Here is a 12,335-nt window from a genome sequence, read left to right as displayed (position 1 = left end):
TTTCGTCAGGGAGTTGACCTAAATTCAAAGTGCAACTAAAAACAAGGTTTGAAACATGCTTGTAAAACAAGATGGCAGCCGTGCCATTATAAACAATGGAAATATAACAACATTTGCTGCTAGTGGTATTACACAGTGAGCTAAGAACAGGCTTCACTGCACTTGTGAACTTCAAACTAAGTTAAAAAAAAAGTAAATAAGTAAATGAAGTACCTCGTATTATGGTAAAAAAAAAGTTTCCACTTAACAATATATTTGCCTAAACATATATTCAGCATCACATGCTGTTCTCTTCATGGAAACCCAATGAGTGTATTGACAAAATAAAATCAAGATTTTCCAAAAATGAAATCTTAAAGAATTGTAAATTTGAATTAATCGATTAAATCGATTTATCGCCCAGCCCTACGTTTCAACCTGACAAATGCCCTACTTTGTGTTGGTCTATTACTAAAAACTGTTTTTTGTAAGAGTGTAAATTATTGTTTGAGACTCCATTGAAAATCTGAAATATGTTAAGTTTACCTAATCTTGAAGTGCATAAATGTGTCTTATGGTCATGCCAATAATTCAACTCTAAAGAATAAAAAAAATAAAAAATCAGATACTTCAGTCATTTAAAATGTCAATGTACATTTCTTTATTGAGCATTGTTTTAACATAGGTTAAATTTCATTCTAAAACTTTACATATTACACCAGGGGACAATCATGCACCAACCACATAATGAACAACCGTAATAAGGAAGTGCTACTTCTTCATCCATTCCTCCCTTTCTTTCCTCTCACGGACCACCTCCTCCAGGTATGGTGTAAGATAATTGACATCCTGACAAAAGAAGAAAAAAAAAAAAAAAGATAAAATAAATGAAGATATGAAAAAATATGGTAGCTGTTGACAAGGTGATGTCAAATACTTTTAAAAGTTTATTTTACTTCTACTGTGCTGCAATTCTGTACTTTATCCTGAAAGATTACATATGGAAGGCAAGCATACAAAACTCTTGATCCCTGATACTTTCACATAAACCACCTGCTACAAAAATAGATTTGACTCTTGAAGATTTACCTCTTCGTATTTTGTCCACTGGTCTTTGGGGAGGACCTGCTGCTTCATTGAGAGGTCCAGGGCTCTCTTGATCCTGAATGTCCTGTCGTTATAAACGTTCTCTGGAAGCCTCTTCAGGGCCTCCTTCACATCTGTGTCCTCATATATTGTGTCATCGCGCATTAAACCTGCAAAAAAAAAAAAAAAAATCAGATTCTGAAAATTCAATGTTGCACATAAATGTTTTACCACTTCGGATTTTGAAATCTACAAGTCTGTTTTTATTTACTAAAATCTCTTAAGAAATAGATTCAAATGACAAAGTAGGTAAAAAAAAAAAATTAAAACTATATACCAGCTGAAAGAAAAATATATTCATAGGGCTGCGTTAAAAAAATAAAAATAAAATTGCTGATGAATGTCAATATGACACTAGTATCAATATGTCGCATAACTACACAGTCATGAATTTCAGGGAACAGCTAAAAAATGTTTTTACTATCAGCAATTAAATTTGAGATCAGGCGCTGCTCACTCGAAGGACAGCAAACACAATGGCAGAAAAAAAAACAAAAAACTTTAAATCATTGATAAATTTTTAGCTATATGGATCCACCATACGCATCTTCAGAGTCGCCAAGTCACACTCAGATTATGTTATGCCAGAAAAGGTTTGCACAAAATTAAATGCTGATGCTTTCTTCTACCTTGTTTCTATCTATTGAAACATGTATTATATGTTTCTGCCACTGTGACACACACGCAAGAACACACACACTTCCCCATTAACAGACAAAATAAGGTATTTATTTTCTATATTAAATATCTTTTATAGATGATTTATTTTCCTTCTAGTTATCTTGTAACAATACAACAAAGAGTGCCAGTTTATTCGTGTTTAGCTGTATGACAGTCCCATTTGTAGGGTCCCATTATAAACATCAACCTGTGTTTTAAAGATGGACTTCATAATAAATTTGAGTTGTCTTACCAAGCTTGTTGAAGCCACATAAGTTGTAATACCATTTGCGGAAACCAAGCATGAGCCTGCCCGTCGCAACTGAAACATGAAGGAAGAACACACAACAACTCAGTCAGAGGCAGCAAATATATGAAGACAAGACATAACAAGGGAAAATCAAATCTAGATTCAAGTATGTTGCCATCAGCGAGTCTGCAGCTGCCATTTTAGCACAGTAGGTCTATTTACTTATTTATTTTCTTTGACAGTTGTAGATTTTCCAAAAGCTGAGTAAAAATGGTTTTAAAATCAATCTTTATTGATAGGACAAAATGTTGTTACTGTTTTATAACAAAATAACATTTTTAATCAGAATAATTAGACAAGTAACTCGTATTTATTCTGCCAATGGGGAGAGAGACATTTTAAAAACAAAGAGCGGATGGGATATAGCACTTAAAATATATAGCAACGCAACGTCATAAGTTCCCTCTTGACTCCTTCAAAGTTAAACACTACCTGACTTCTAGCCGTGTAATGAAACAGGATAACACAATCTAGGTTAGCCGGCACTAAATATTAACTTATTAAAAGGTTGCACGCAATAAAAAATAATTTCAAGTCACCAATAAACTTATTTGTTAAGCACTGTGTAAAAGTACGTCTAATGATAGATTAAATAAACACGTTTTTTGATGTTTGGCCCAGACGGGTGAATGCTAAGCTATCGCTAGCCGACCTGTTAGCATCAGTTAGCAAGGGGACGTTAAAGGACACACACAAAGTAGAGGCCCAAGAAAGTCGTTTTGAGGCCCAGGACGTACAATTACACAGGGCAGCGTTTGACAGTGTAATGCGTTTCCTTTAACATGTATAAGTCAACACATTCAGCGGTATGGAACTGTCATTAATAAGAAGAAGCGATGTTCACTTACCCGGTGCCCTGGACGCCATGTTTACCAGTGAGAGCGACCTTCTTCTTCTTCTTCTTCTTCTTGTGGAGTTTTATGGCGGTTGGCAACAAACTTTAAGTAGCATTACCGCCACTTACTGGTATGGAGTGTAGTTCTTAATGGTCTATCTATCTATCTATCTATCTATCTATCTATCTATCTATCTATCTATATATATATATATATATATATATATATATATATATATATATATATATATATATATATATATATATATATATACCTTAATATTCTACTCATTTATATAATTCACTCCTTCTATAATAAAATTCTATGAAATTATTTAGTTTTCTTTAAATATTGAATAACTATTTGTGTAAGTGCCAGAATTGACATATGATTCATTGTGTTAGAAATGTGTATTACCTCCAGTTGCCTCTAGGTGGCAATAGCGATTTAGTTATTTCTGCGTTCAAGGGGCTGTCACGTCAGTCATGTTCGGGAAGCAAGTGACAAGTTTTTTTTGATGTGACGGAGCTTCACCTTTTCTGACCGCAGTTTTAGGTCTTAAGAATTAAGAACACGTAGACAAGTGAATATAATTAGTTTATAAGAATTTTTGATTGTTTGCACCGTTTTATTTTGCATTTTTATTTTTTGAAGAAATAAACCTTTTAAGTTGGAAGCCTAAAACGCGAGTTGGAACGTGACTTCGTCAAACTGTGTGGCTCTACATAGTCAGAAAAGAGCTCCTAATGGATTAAGAAACCCAGTGGATGTCCTGAAGAGTGGATTCAGTCATCTACATGCAAGTATTGACCTCAAGTTTGGATTTCTGTCGAAGGAACAAGTAAGAAATGCGTCTGCATTTGCTAATGGATTTAGTCAGACTCAGCTAAATTTGCATATTACAGCTGTCAGCTAATGCTACTTCTGAGGAGTTTGGAAAGCTCTCGTATGGAAAATTACCACATATGACGATTATTGGAATTGTGCTTCTGGAAAAGAGGGATATTTGAAGATTTAAAATGCATGAACAAAGTGATGCTGTTGTACGTTCTAAGAGGACAGTAAAGCTGACTCCTAAAGGCATTGAACAAAAGCTTAGCATGACATTGGCTGAAAGGAAATCCAAGTTTGCACATCTCTGTCGAATGATGAAAGATATTGATGCCCTAATGGAAAATGTAAATAATGCTGATATAGTTTCCCGGAAACTATCAACAGAGTTTACAGATGTGTACATGCAATTTTGCAGTCTGAATGACACAGCAAAAGAATGTATGTCTGATGAGGATTTGATTAAAGACCAGAAAAACTGGTATGAATTTAGAACCAAACAGCTTAATGGTTTTGTGGAGGATGTTGAGGGATGGTTAAGAGCAGCTGCTGAGCAGACTAAAGCAGCAAGACAGTGTGATGCTGAAGTGAGCCCTGATGACAGTGCTTCGATGGTCAGTTTGACACATAAGTTGGGGGCATCTCTTCATAGCAGAGCAGCTTCAGTTGTGTCTTCAACTGCTTCTTCCACAAGACGTAAGTACGAGGCTGAAAGAGCAGCTTTGATGGCACAGGCTAGTGCATTGAAAGAAAAACAAGAAATTGACAGAGAATTGGCTCAGTTACAAGCAAAGAAAGAGAAACTCGAATTGCAAACAGCTATTGATGCAGCAAATGCTAAAATCCAAGTGCTTGGTTTACATGAGTCTGATGTGCAAGAGCAAGAACAAATGAGGCCTCCTGAGGATAGGAATTTGCATGCTGAATTTGCATATCCTGAAGATGAAGAGGAAGGTGAGGAAGATGATGTGGCCTTTCCTATACAGCGATCAGCAAGGCAGTTTCCTCAGCCAAGGCCACATTACTATGTGAGTGGAAAGCAAGATGCTCACAGCAATGTTTCATCTTCCCCACGCTCACACGCCGTCAGTGGTGCTCATGTTGGTGGAAGACGGCGTGACAACATGCAGATTAGAGACCTGCTTGGTGTTATGAAGCATCAGAATGATATCACTGAGCTGCTTGTGAAACAGCAAAGATTGTCATCCTTACCAACTGTGGACATTCCTGTTTTTAGTGGTGACCCAACTGAATACAGATTTTTCACTAAAGCTTTTGAACATGGAATTGAGGACAGAACCTCCAGTAGTAAAGACCGTTTATACTTTCTGGAGCAATACACGAGCGGTCAACCCAAAGTGCTTGTGCGAAGTTGCCAGCACATGCATCCTGACTTAGGGTACAAAGAGGCCAAAAGGCTATTGCAACAGCATTATGGCAACGAGTACACCATTGCTATGGCGTATGTGGAGAAGGCTTTGAAGTGGCCTGTCTTAAAATCAGAAGATGGAGCATCATTGACAGAATTGGCTGTTTTCCTCACAAGCTGCCTTAATACAGTGGAAGGAATGGAGTTTAAAGAAGAAATGGACAGTCCAACCAACATGCGTGCAATAATTGCAAAACTCCCTTTCAGGTTCAGAGAAAGATGGAGGGGATTTGCGTGTGACATCCAAGAAAAGACTGGTTTCAGAGCCAGGTTCACAGATTTGGTGTACTTTGTGGAGAGACAGGCACGAATAGCTACTGATCCATTATTTGGCAACATTCAAGAGCCTGGTAGTTCAAAGGACAAAGGCATCACAAAACCTAGCAACCCACAAAGGTACAAAGAAAGGAAAAGCACATTTGCAACCAGTGCTGAACCCATGACTGACGTTAAACAGTCAACAAGCAAGGCAAAGGACTTTAGCTCCTCCAGTGATAAATGTCATTTCTGTCAGAAAGAACACAAGCTAGAATCTTGCAAGTCAATTGTGCAGAAACCTCATAAGGAGAGGCTGGAATTTCTGAGGTCTAAAGGTTTATGCTTTGGTTGCCTGTCATCTGGGCATCTGAGCAAAACTTGCGAGCAGAGAATAACATGCAAGAAGTGCTCATTGAAACATCCTACTATTCTGCACATAGCTAGGAGGCCTACTGGCCAAACCGAGAATAACAAGACAGCGACTGACAGCAGTCCATCATCATTGGATAAGGAAACTTGTGTTTGCACTGGGGCCGGGGATGCAAAATGTGCCCTAGCTGTGGTTCCAGTGAAAGTTAAGTCTGAGAAAGGAACACATGTTGTGCAGACCTACGCATTTTTAGATTCAGGCAGTTCAGCTTGTTTCTGTTCTGAAGACTTGATGCGTGATCTCAATGTGACTGGAAGAAAGACCAACATCTTACTTCGCACAATGGGACAAGAAAGACCTGTTAGCACACAGGTTGTCACAGGATTGGAGATTTGTGGATTGGAAGGTGATTCCTATGTATCACTTCCACAGGTGTATTCACAAAGGGAGATCCCTGTTAAGGATGACTGCATTCCGAGACAAGAAGATGTGGATAAATGGCCACACCTGAAGGAAATCCATATCCAGGATATCGAGGCTGGTGTAGGATTATTAATAGGAACCAATGTGCCGAAGGCTTTGGAGCCCTGGAAGGTTGTTAACAGCACGGGTAATGGGCCTTATGCTACGAGAACCGTCCTGGGGTGGGTTGTAAATGGCCCTCTGCAGAAGGAAAACCATAAGGAGAAAGATGAGAAATGGCCAGAAGTATCAGTGAACAGAGTTTCTGTGGCATGTCTCGACGATCTCATTCATTGCCAGATGAAGCTTGACTTTCCTGAAGCTCAGCAAGCAGAGAAAATGGAAATGTCTGTAGAAGACAGACGATTCATGGATTTGGTGTCTAAGTCAGCACAATTGGTCGACGGACACTTCAGTATTGGTCTTCCCCTGAAAGCGGTGAATGCAAAGTTTCCTAACAACCGCACAATGGCTGTGCAAAGGGCGGAACACCTGCGAAGGAAATTAAAAAGGAATGAGCAGTTCTGTCAGGATTACGTCAAGTTCATGAGTGACATGCTTGAGAAGGGCTATGCAGAGAAAATTCCAGAAGACGAGGTATACAAAAAGGAAGATGCAGCAAGGACGTGGTACATCCCACATCATGGGGTCTACCACCCTACCAAGCATAAGATCAGGGTAGTCTTTGATTGTGCGGCCAAGTTCCAGGGAATTTCTCTGAACTCGCAGCTACTTCAAGGGCCAGACCTAACCAATTCCTTGATTGGTGTCTTGATGAGGTTCAGGCAAGAACCAGTAGCCTTCATGTCAGATATAGAAGGCATGTTCCACCAGGTACGGGTCCCTGCCAAGGATGTGAACCTTCTGAGATTCCTGTGGTGGCCACAGGGGGACCACAGACAAGAATTGGAGGAACATAGGATGGTTGTGCACTTATTTGGGGCTACCTCATCCCCAAGTTGTGCCAGCTACGCACTCAGGCAATGTGCTGAACACTTCCAAGATCAGTTCAGTGCAGAGGCATCCAAGACAGTGATGCGACACTTCTATGTCGATGACTGCCTCCGATCAGTTGCATCTGAAGGTGAAGCAGTAGCACTGATACAGGAAGTAAGAGCTCTGTGTGCTTTGGGCGGATTTAGAGTGACCAAGTGGACCTCTAACAGTCGCAAAGTCCTGGCATCTGTTCCAGAAGAGGAAAGGGCCTCAGGTGTCCGAAATTTGGATTTGGACAAAGACTCTCTTCCTCTGGAAAGGGCCCTAGGAGTCCAATGGTGCATTGAATCAGATACTTTGAAGTTCAAAGTTACCATTCAGAGGAAAGTGCTCACAAGACGGGGTTTGTTGTCTATGGTTAGTTCCATCTACGATCCTCTAGGGATTCTCTCTCCCATAATCCTCCCAGTGAAAGGTATACTGCAGGAATTGTGTGAGAGGAAACATGGATGGGATGATGATATGCCAGAACCCCTAGTGAGGAAGTGGGAACAATGGGTAATTCACCTGCACAAGTTGTCAGAGCTGGAAATGAGGAGATGTGTTAAGACACATGACTTTGGAGCAGCAACAGAAGCCAGACTGCATCATTTCAGTGACGCTAGTGAGCGAGGTTATGGCACTTGTACTTACCTGGTCTTGAAAAATGAGAAGCACAAAGAACAGTGTTCTTTCATAATGGGAAAGGCAAGAGTTTTGCCCTTAAAACCAGTCACGATACCCAGGCTGGAGCTCACAGCAGCGACTGTAGCTGCCAAGATGGACAACATGATTCGAGCTGAGCTGGATATTGCTTTGGAGGAATCTGTATTCTGGACCGATAGTACAACGGTCCTTAGGTACATCCAGAATGAATCAGCAAGGTTTCGTACGTTTGTTGCAAACAGGATTACAACAATCAGAGAACAGTCCAAAGTAAGCCAATGGAGATATGTGGAATCCTGCAGCAATCCAGCGGATCACGCCTCCAGAGGTTGCACAGTGGAAGCTTTCATGAAGGCCAATACCTGGTTATCGGGGCCGGAATTCTTGCTGCGGCCTGAGGACACATGGCCTACCTTTCCAGAAAGTTACAATCAGTCTATGGTGAAAGATCCTGAAGTGAAGGAAGCTGCGGTATTCACCGTGGTCACGGAGAATGCAGAGGACGTAGTCCTGAAGTTCATCGATCATTATTCAGATTGGCATTGTCTGAAGCGAGCGGTTGCATGGATGATCAAGCTTAAGAACTCCCTGAAGCTTCTAAGTCAAAAACGAAAGGAATTTGCATCAGACTTGAAAGAAGGAAGTGATGGTCTTGAAAAGAATAAGACCGTGGAAAGAAGGATGGCTGAACTGAAGGATTCTTTGAGTCTCAGTCCTCCGTCCTTGGATGACATCGTAGAGGCTGAGTCTCAGATTGTTAGAATCAGCCAGCACCGTGCATTCTCCAGAGAAATAGCTGCATTGGAAAAAGAGAAAATGGTCTCAAAGAGCAGCCCCCTCTACAGGTTGTCACCTGTCCTGCAGGACAACATCATGAGAGTGGGTGGCAGACTGAATAGAGCCAGTATGCCTGAAGAGTCAAAGTACCCGGCTATCTTGTCAAAGGATATGCACATTACATTGCTTATCCTTAGAGCAGTTCATAAGGAAGTTGGACACAGTGGTCGCAATTATGTGCTGTCAAAACTGAGGGAGAAGTATTGGCTTCCTAGGCCTCATTCCGTCATAAGAAACATGCTGTCTCAGTGTGTCATCTGTAGACGCCAGCACGGAACTGCAAGCAGTCAGATTATGGCTGACCTTCCAAAAGATAGAGTCTTACCTGACGAGCCGGCATTTACTAATGTAGGTGTTGATTATTTTGGCCCATTCGAGATCAAGAGAGGCCGCACCACATTGAAGAGATACGGAGTGCTGTTTACGTGTCTTGCAGTAAGAGCAGTTCATCTCGAGATTGCAAGTTCGCTTGATACGGACTCCTGTATTCATGCCCTACGAAGATTTGTTGCTAGAAGAGGTCAAGTCAAAGTGATCAGGTCGGACAACGGCACAAACTTCATTGGTGCAGAACGTGAGCTGCGACAGGCAGTGCAGGAGTTGAATAAGGAACAGATTGAAGCTGAAATGGCAAAAAGGAACATTAAGTGGATCTTTAACCCCCCAACAGCTTCCCATCATGGCGGAGTGTGGGAACGCCAGATAAGATCAGTGCGGAAGATTCTTAATTCTGTCGTGAAGCAGCAGACTTTGAATGAAGAGGGTCTGCAAACACTTATGTGCGAGGTTGAAGCCGTCATCAACAGTCGCCCTCTCACGAAAGTGTCGGATGATCCCTACGACTTGGAGGCAATTACCCCAAACCATCTTCTTTTGATGAAGACAAAACCTGCCATACCTCCAGGTATTTTCAATGCCAAGGATATCTACTCCAGACGCAGATGGCGCCAAGTCCAGTACATGGCAGAGTTATTTTGGAAACGCTGGACCAAGGAGTATTTGCCAGACCTACAGCAAAGGCAAAAGTGGCTGCAACCAAGGCGTAATGTTGCAGTTGGTGACATTGTGCTTCTGATTGATGATTCAGCTCCAAGAAGTTCCTGGATCATGGGTCGAGTTGTCGAGACTATCCCGGACAGTAAGGGAAGAGTTCGTCAAGTTCGCCTGAAGACCAGCACGAATCTTCTCCTGAGACCAGTCACCAAGCTGTGTCTCCTACTGGAAGCTGATATGTAACATATTGTTTGCCACATGAGACAGTGGTAAAGACTGATCTTCATCGGCGAGTCATGTGCTGGTAACCTCTGACTCCATGTTGTTCCAGTTTACGAAGACATATCGGACATTAATAGAGACTGAACTTTGAACATGCACTTCTTGAAACATGCTCAAAAGAGTTCCAGACATGAAAACATTGTAAAAAAGAAAAATAAGATTGTATAAATTTGTTTTCAGTTGATATGTAAGAAATTGTTTAATGTTGGTATGTCTTAGGAATGATATAGTTTGTGTTTATGGTAATTGTTTGTTTAGTTACAAGACAATTAGGGGCCGGATATGTAAGTGCCAGAATTGACATATGATTCATTGTGTTAGAAATGTGTATTACCTCCAGTTGCCTCTAGGTGGCAATAGCGATTTAGTTATTTCTGCGTTCAAGGGGCTGTCACGTCAGTCATGTTCGGGAAGCAAGTGACAAGTTTTTTTTGATGTGACGGAGCTTCACCTTTTCTGACCGCAGTTTTAGGTCTTAAGAATTAAGAACACGTAGACAAGTGAATATAATTAGTTTATAAGAATTTTTGATTGTTTGCACCGTTTTATTTTGCATTTTTATTTTTTGAAGAAATAAACCTTTTAAGTTGGAAGCCTAAAACGCGAGTTGGAACGTGACTTCGTCAAACTGTGTGGCTCTATAATTTGTATATGTTTACTCCCCAAATGCTTCCTCAAAATATCTAACAAATTAATTTTTTCCTTAATACATTTAAACTCTTTCCTCATATATCTTCTCTCTCTCATATTTATTGCATTCTAATATAACATGTTCTACTGTTTCATATTTTTTTTACAATAATCACATTTGCCAGTATTATGCTTTTGAATTTTATAAAGTGTATAATTAAGTCCTGTATGCCCAAAACTTAACCTTGTTATAACCCTCTCCTCCTTTCTACTTCGTCTTCCATTTCTTCTTTCTCTTATTGTCTTCTGAATTTTATAAAACCATCTTCCTGTTTTTCCTTTATCCCACCTTTTTTGCCATTTTCCATCAGTTTTTCTTTAATAATAATCTTCCCCTCAGACTTACTTATTTTAACTGTAAAATTATTAGGATTTTGAATTGCCCTCTTTGCCATTGTATCTGCCCTCTTATTTCCTTCTACCCCAATATGCGCTGGAACCCACACAAATATAACTATTAAACCCATGTTTTGTATTCTGAATAATGTATGAAATATTTCTAATAAAATGTCCATCCTACTATCTGATTTATTATATTTTAAACTTAATAATGCAGAACATGAATCTGAACAAATGACTGTTTTTAATGGTTTTATGTCTTCTACCCATTGTAAAGCTAATAATATTGCCAACATTTCTCCTGTGTATACTGATAACCCGTCTATAATTCGTTTTCCCATTCTTATATTGAATTCTGGTACTACAAATGCTATAGTGAGAGGGACCGCGGTGTGTTGTGGGTAAAATACAGCTCAACGGTCCGGAAAAGTCTGGAAGTATCACCGATTTGACGTGATGAGTATTTTTTTTTTTTTTTATTAATTCCTTATTTTTTAAGATAAGGAATAATAAACATATATTTACACATAAGGGCATTGAAGTAAAATATTTTTTGGAACAATAGTTTTAAATGTCCATTCTATGAAACTGAAAAAAATATATATTAGTCAACAAGATTTCTTTTCTTCCTAAGTCAAAAGAGTCAAGTTACAAGTAGGAAGCATCCAAATGCAAGTTATACACTCAGCTGGCAAAATGTAAAAAATATTTAAATAATCTTAATTATCTTATTTTCACTTAGTTTTAATTAAGAACGTGAAACTACTACAAAACAGTAATTGCTGAAGCATCCTTTTTCCTATGATTTAGCATTTTTATCCAACTTTTGTGGGTGGTAGGGCAACAGTGGCATAGGAGTTGGCCTTGTGCAACACATTTCACCTGCTTTACCTGCTGATGGTGGTCAGAGTCCCCGGTGGTGTCCATTGTATGGCAGTGAATGGGTGATGGCTGAATGTAAAGTGCTATATGGTATTGGTCATTTATAATTTTTCTAAATGTTTGTAGCTTTTTGCTGATGTGTTAGATACACGTCAAGAACAAGTAGAATCTTACATTATGCTCCTAAAATTAAAACAGCAGATTTACATTTTATCTAGGATTTCACTACAACAAACTGTCGTATTTTAATCAAAGAAAATAATTACCAGTAATTTAATTTCAACGTCAACTGTTGCAAACAGGAGATGCCCCATTAATTTTTTCCAAGTCTTTGTAACAAAGTTTGACTAGATGAGAAAAATATGCTCAGAAACAGCAACAATTTGTCAT

The 12,335-nt window shown here is 39.5% G+C and overlaps 1 protein-coding gene across 1 annotated transcript; it reads right to left on the bottom strand.

The window, feature by feature from the left end:
* Positions 1-616: 616 nt before the first annotated feature.
* Positions 617-3,030, bottom strand: LOC105930384 (cytochrome b-c1 complex subunit 7). The gene is made up of 4 exons (XM_036145160.1): positions 2,944-3,030; positions 2,039-2,107; positions 1,069-1,235; positions 617-828 (listed from the first exon to the last, which is right to left on the bottom strand). Exons 1-4 carry the CDS (start codon positions 2,960-2,962, stop codon positions 751-753), a joined length of 333 nt encoding a protein of 110 aa, XP_036001053.1. The 5' UTR covers positions 2,963-3,030; the 3' UTR covers positions 617-750.
* Positions 3,031-12,335: the final 9,305 nt, after the last annotated feature.

Source organism: Fundulus heteroclitus, chromosome 13, assembly GCF_011125445.2.
Source record: "Fundulus heteroclitus isolate FHET01 chromosome 13, MU-UCD_Fhet_4.1, whole genome shotgun sequence".
NCBI classification, from domain to species: Eukaryota; Metazoa; Chordata; class Actinopteri; order Cyprinodontiformes; family Fundulidae; genus Fundulus; species Fundulus heteroclitus.
This window is presented reverse-complemented; position numbering and strand designations above follow the sequence as displayed.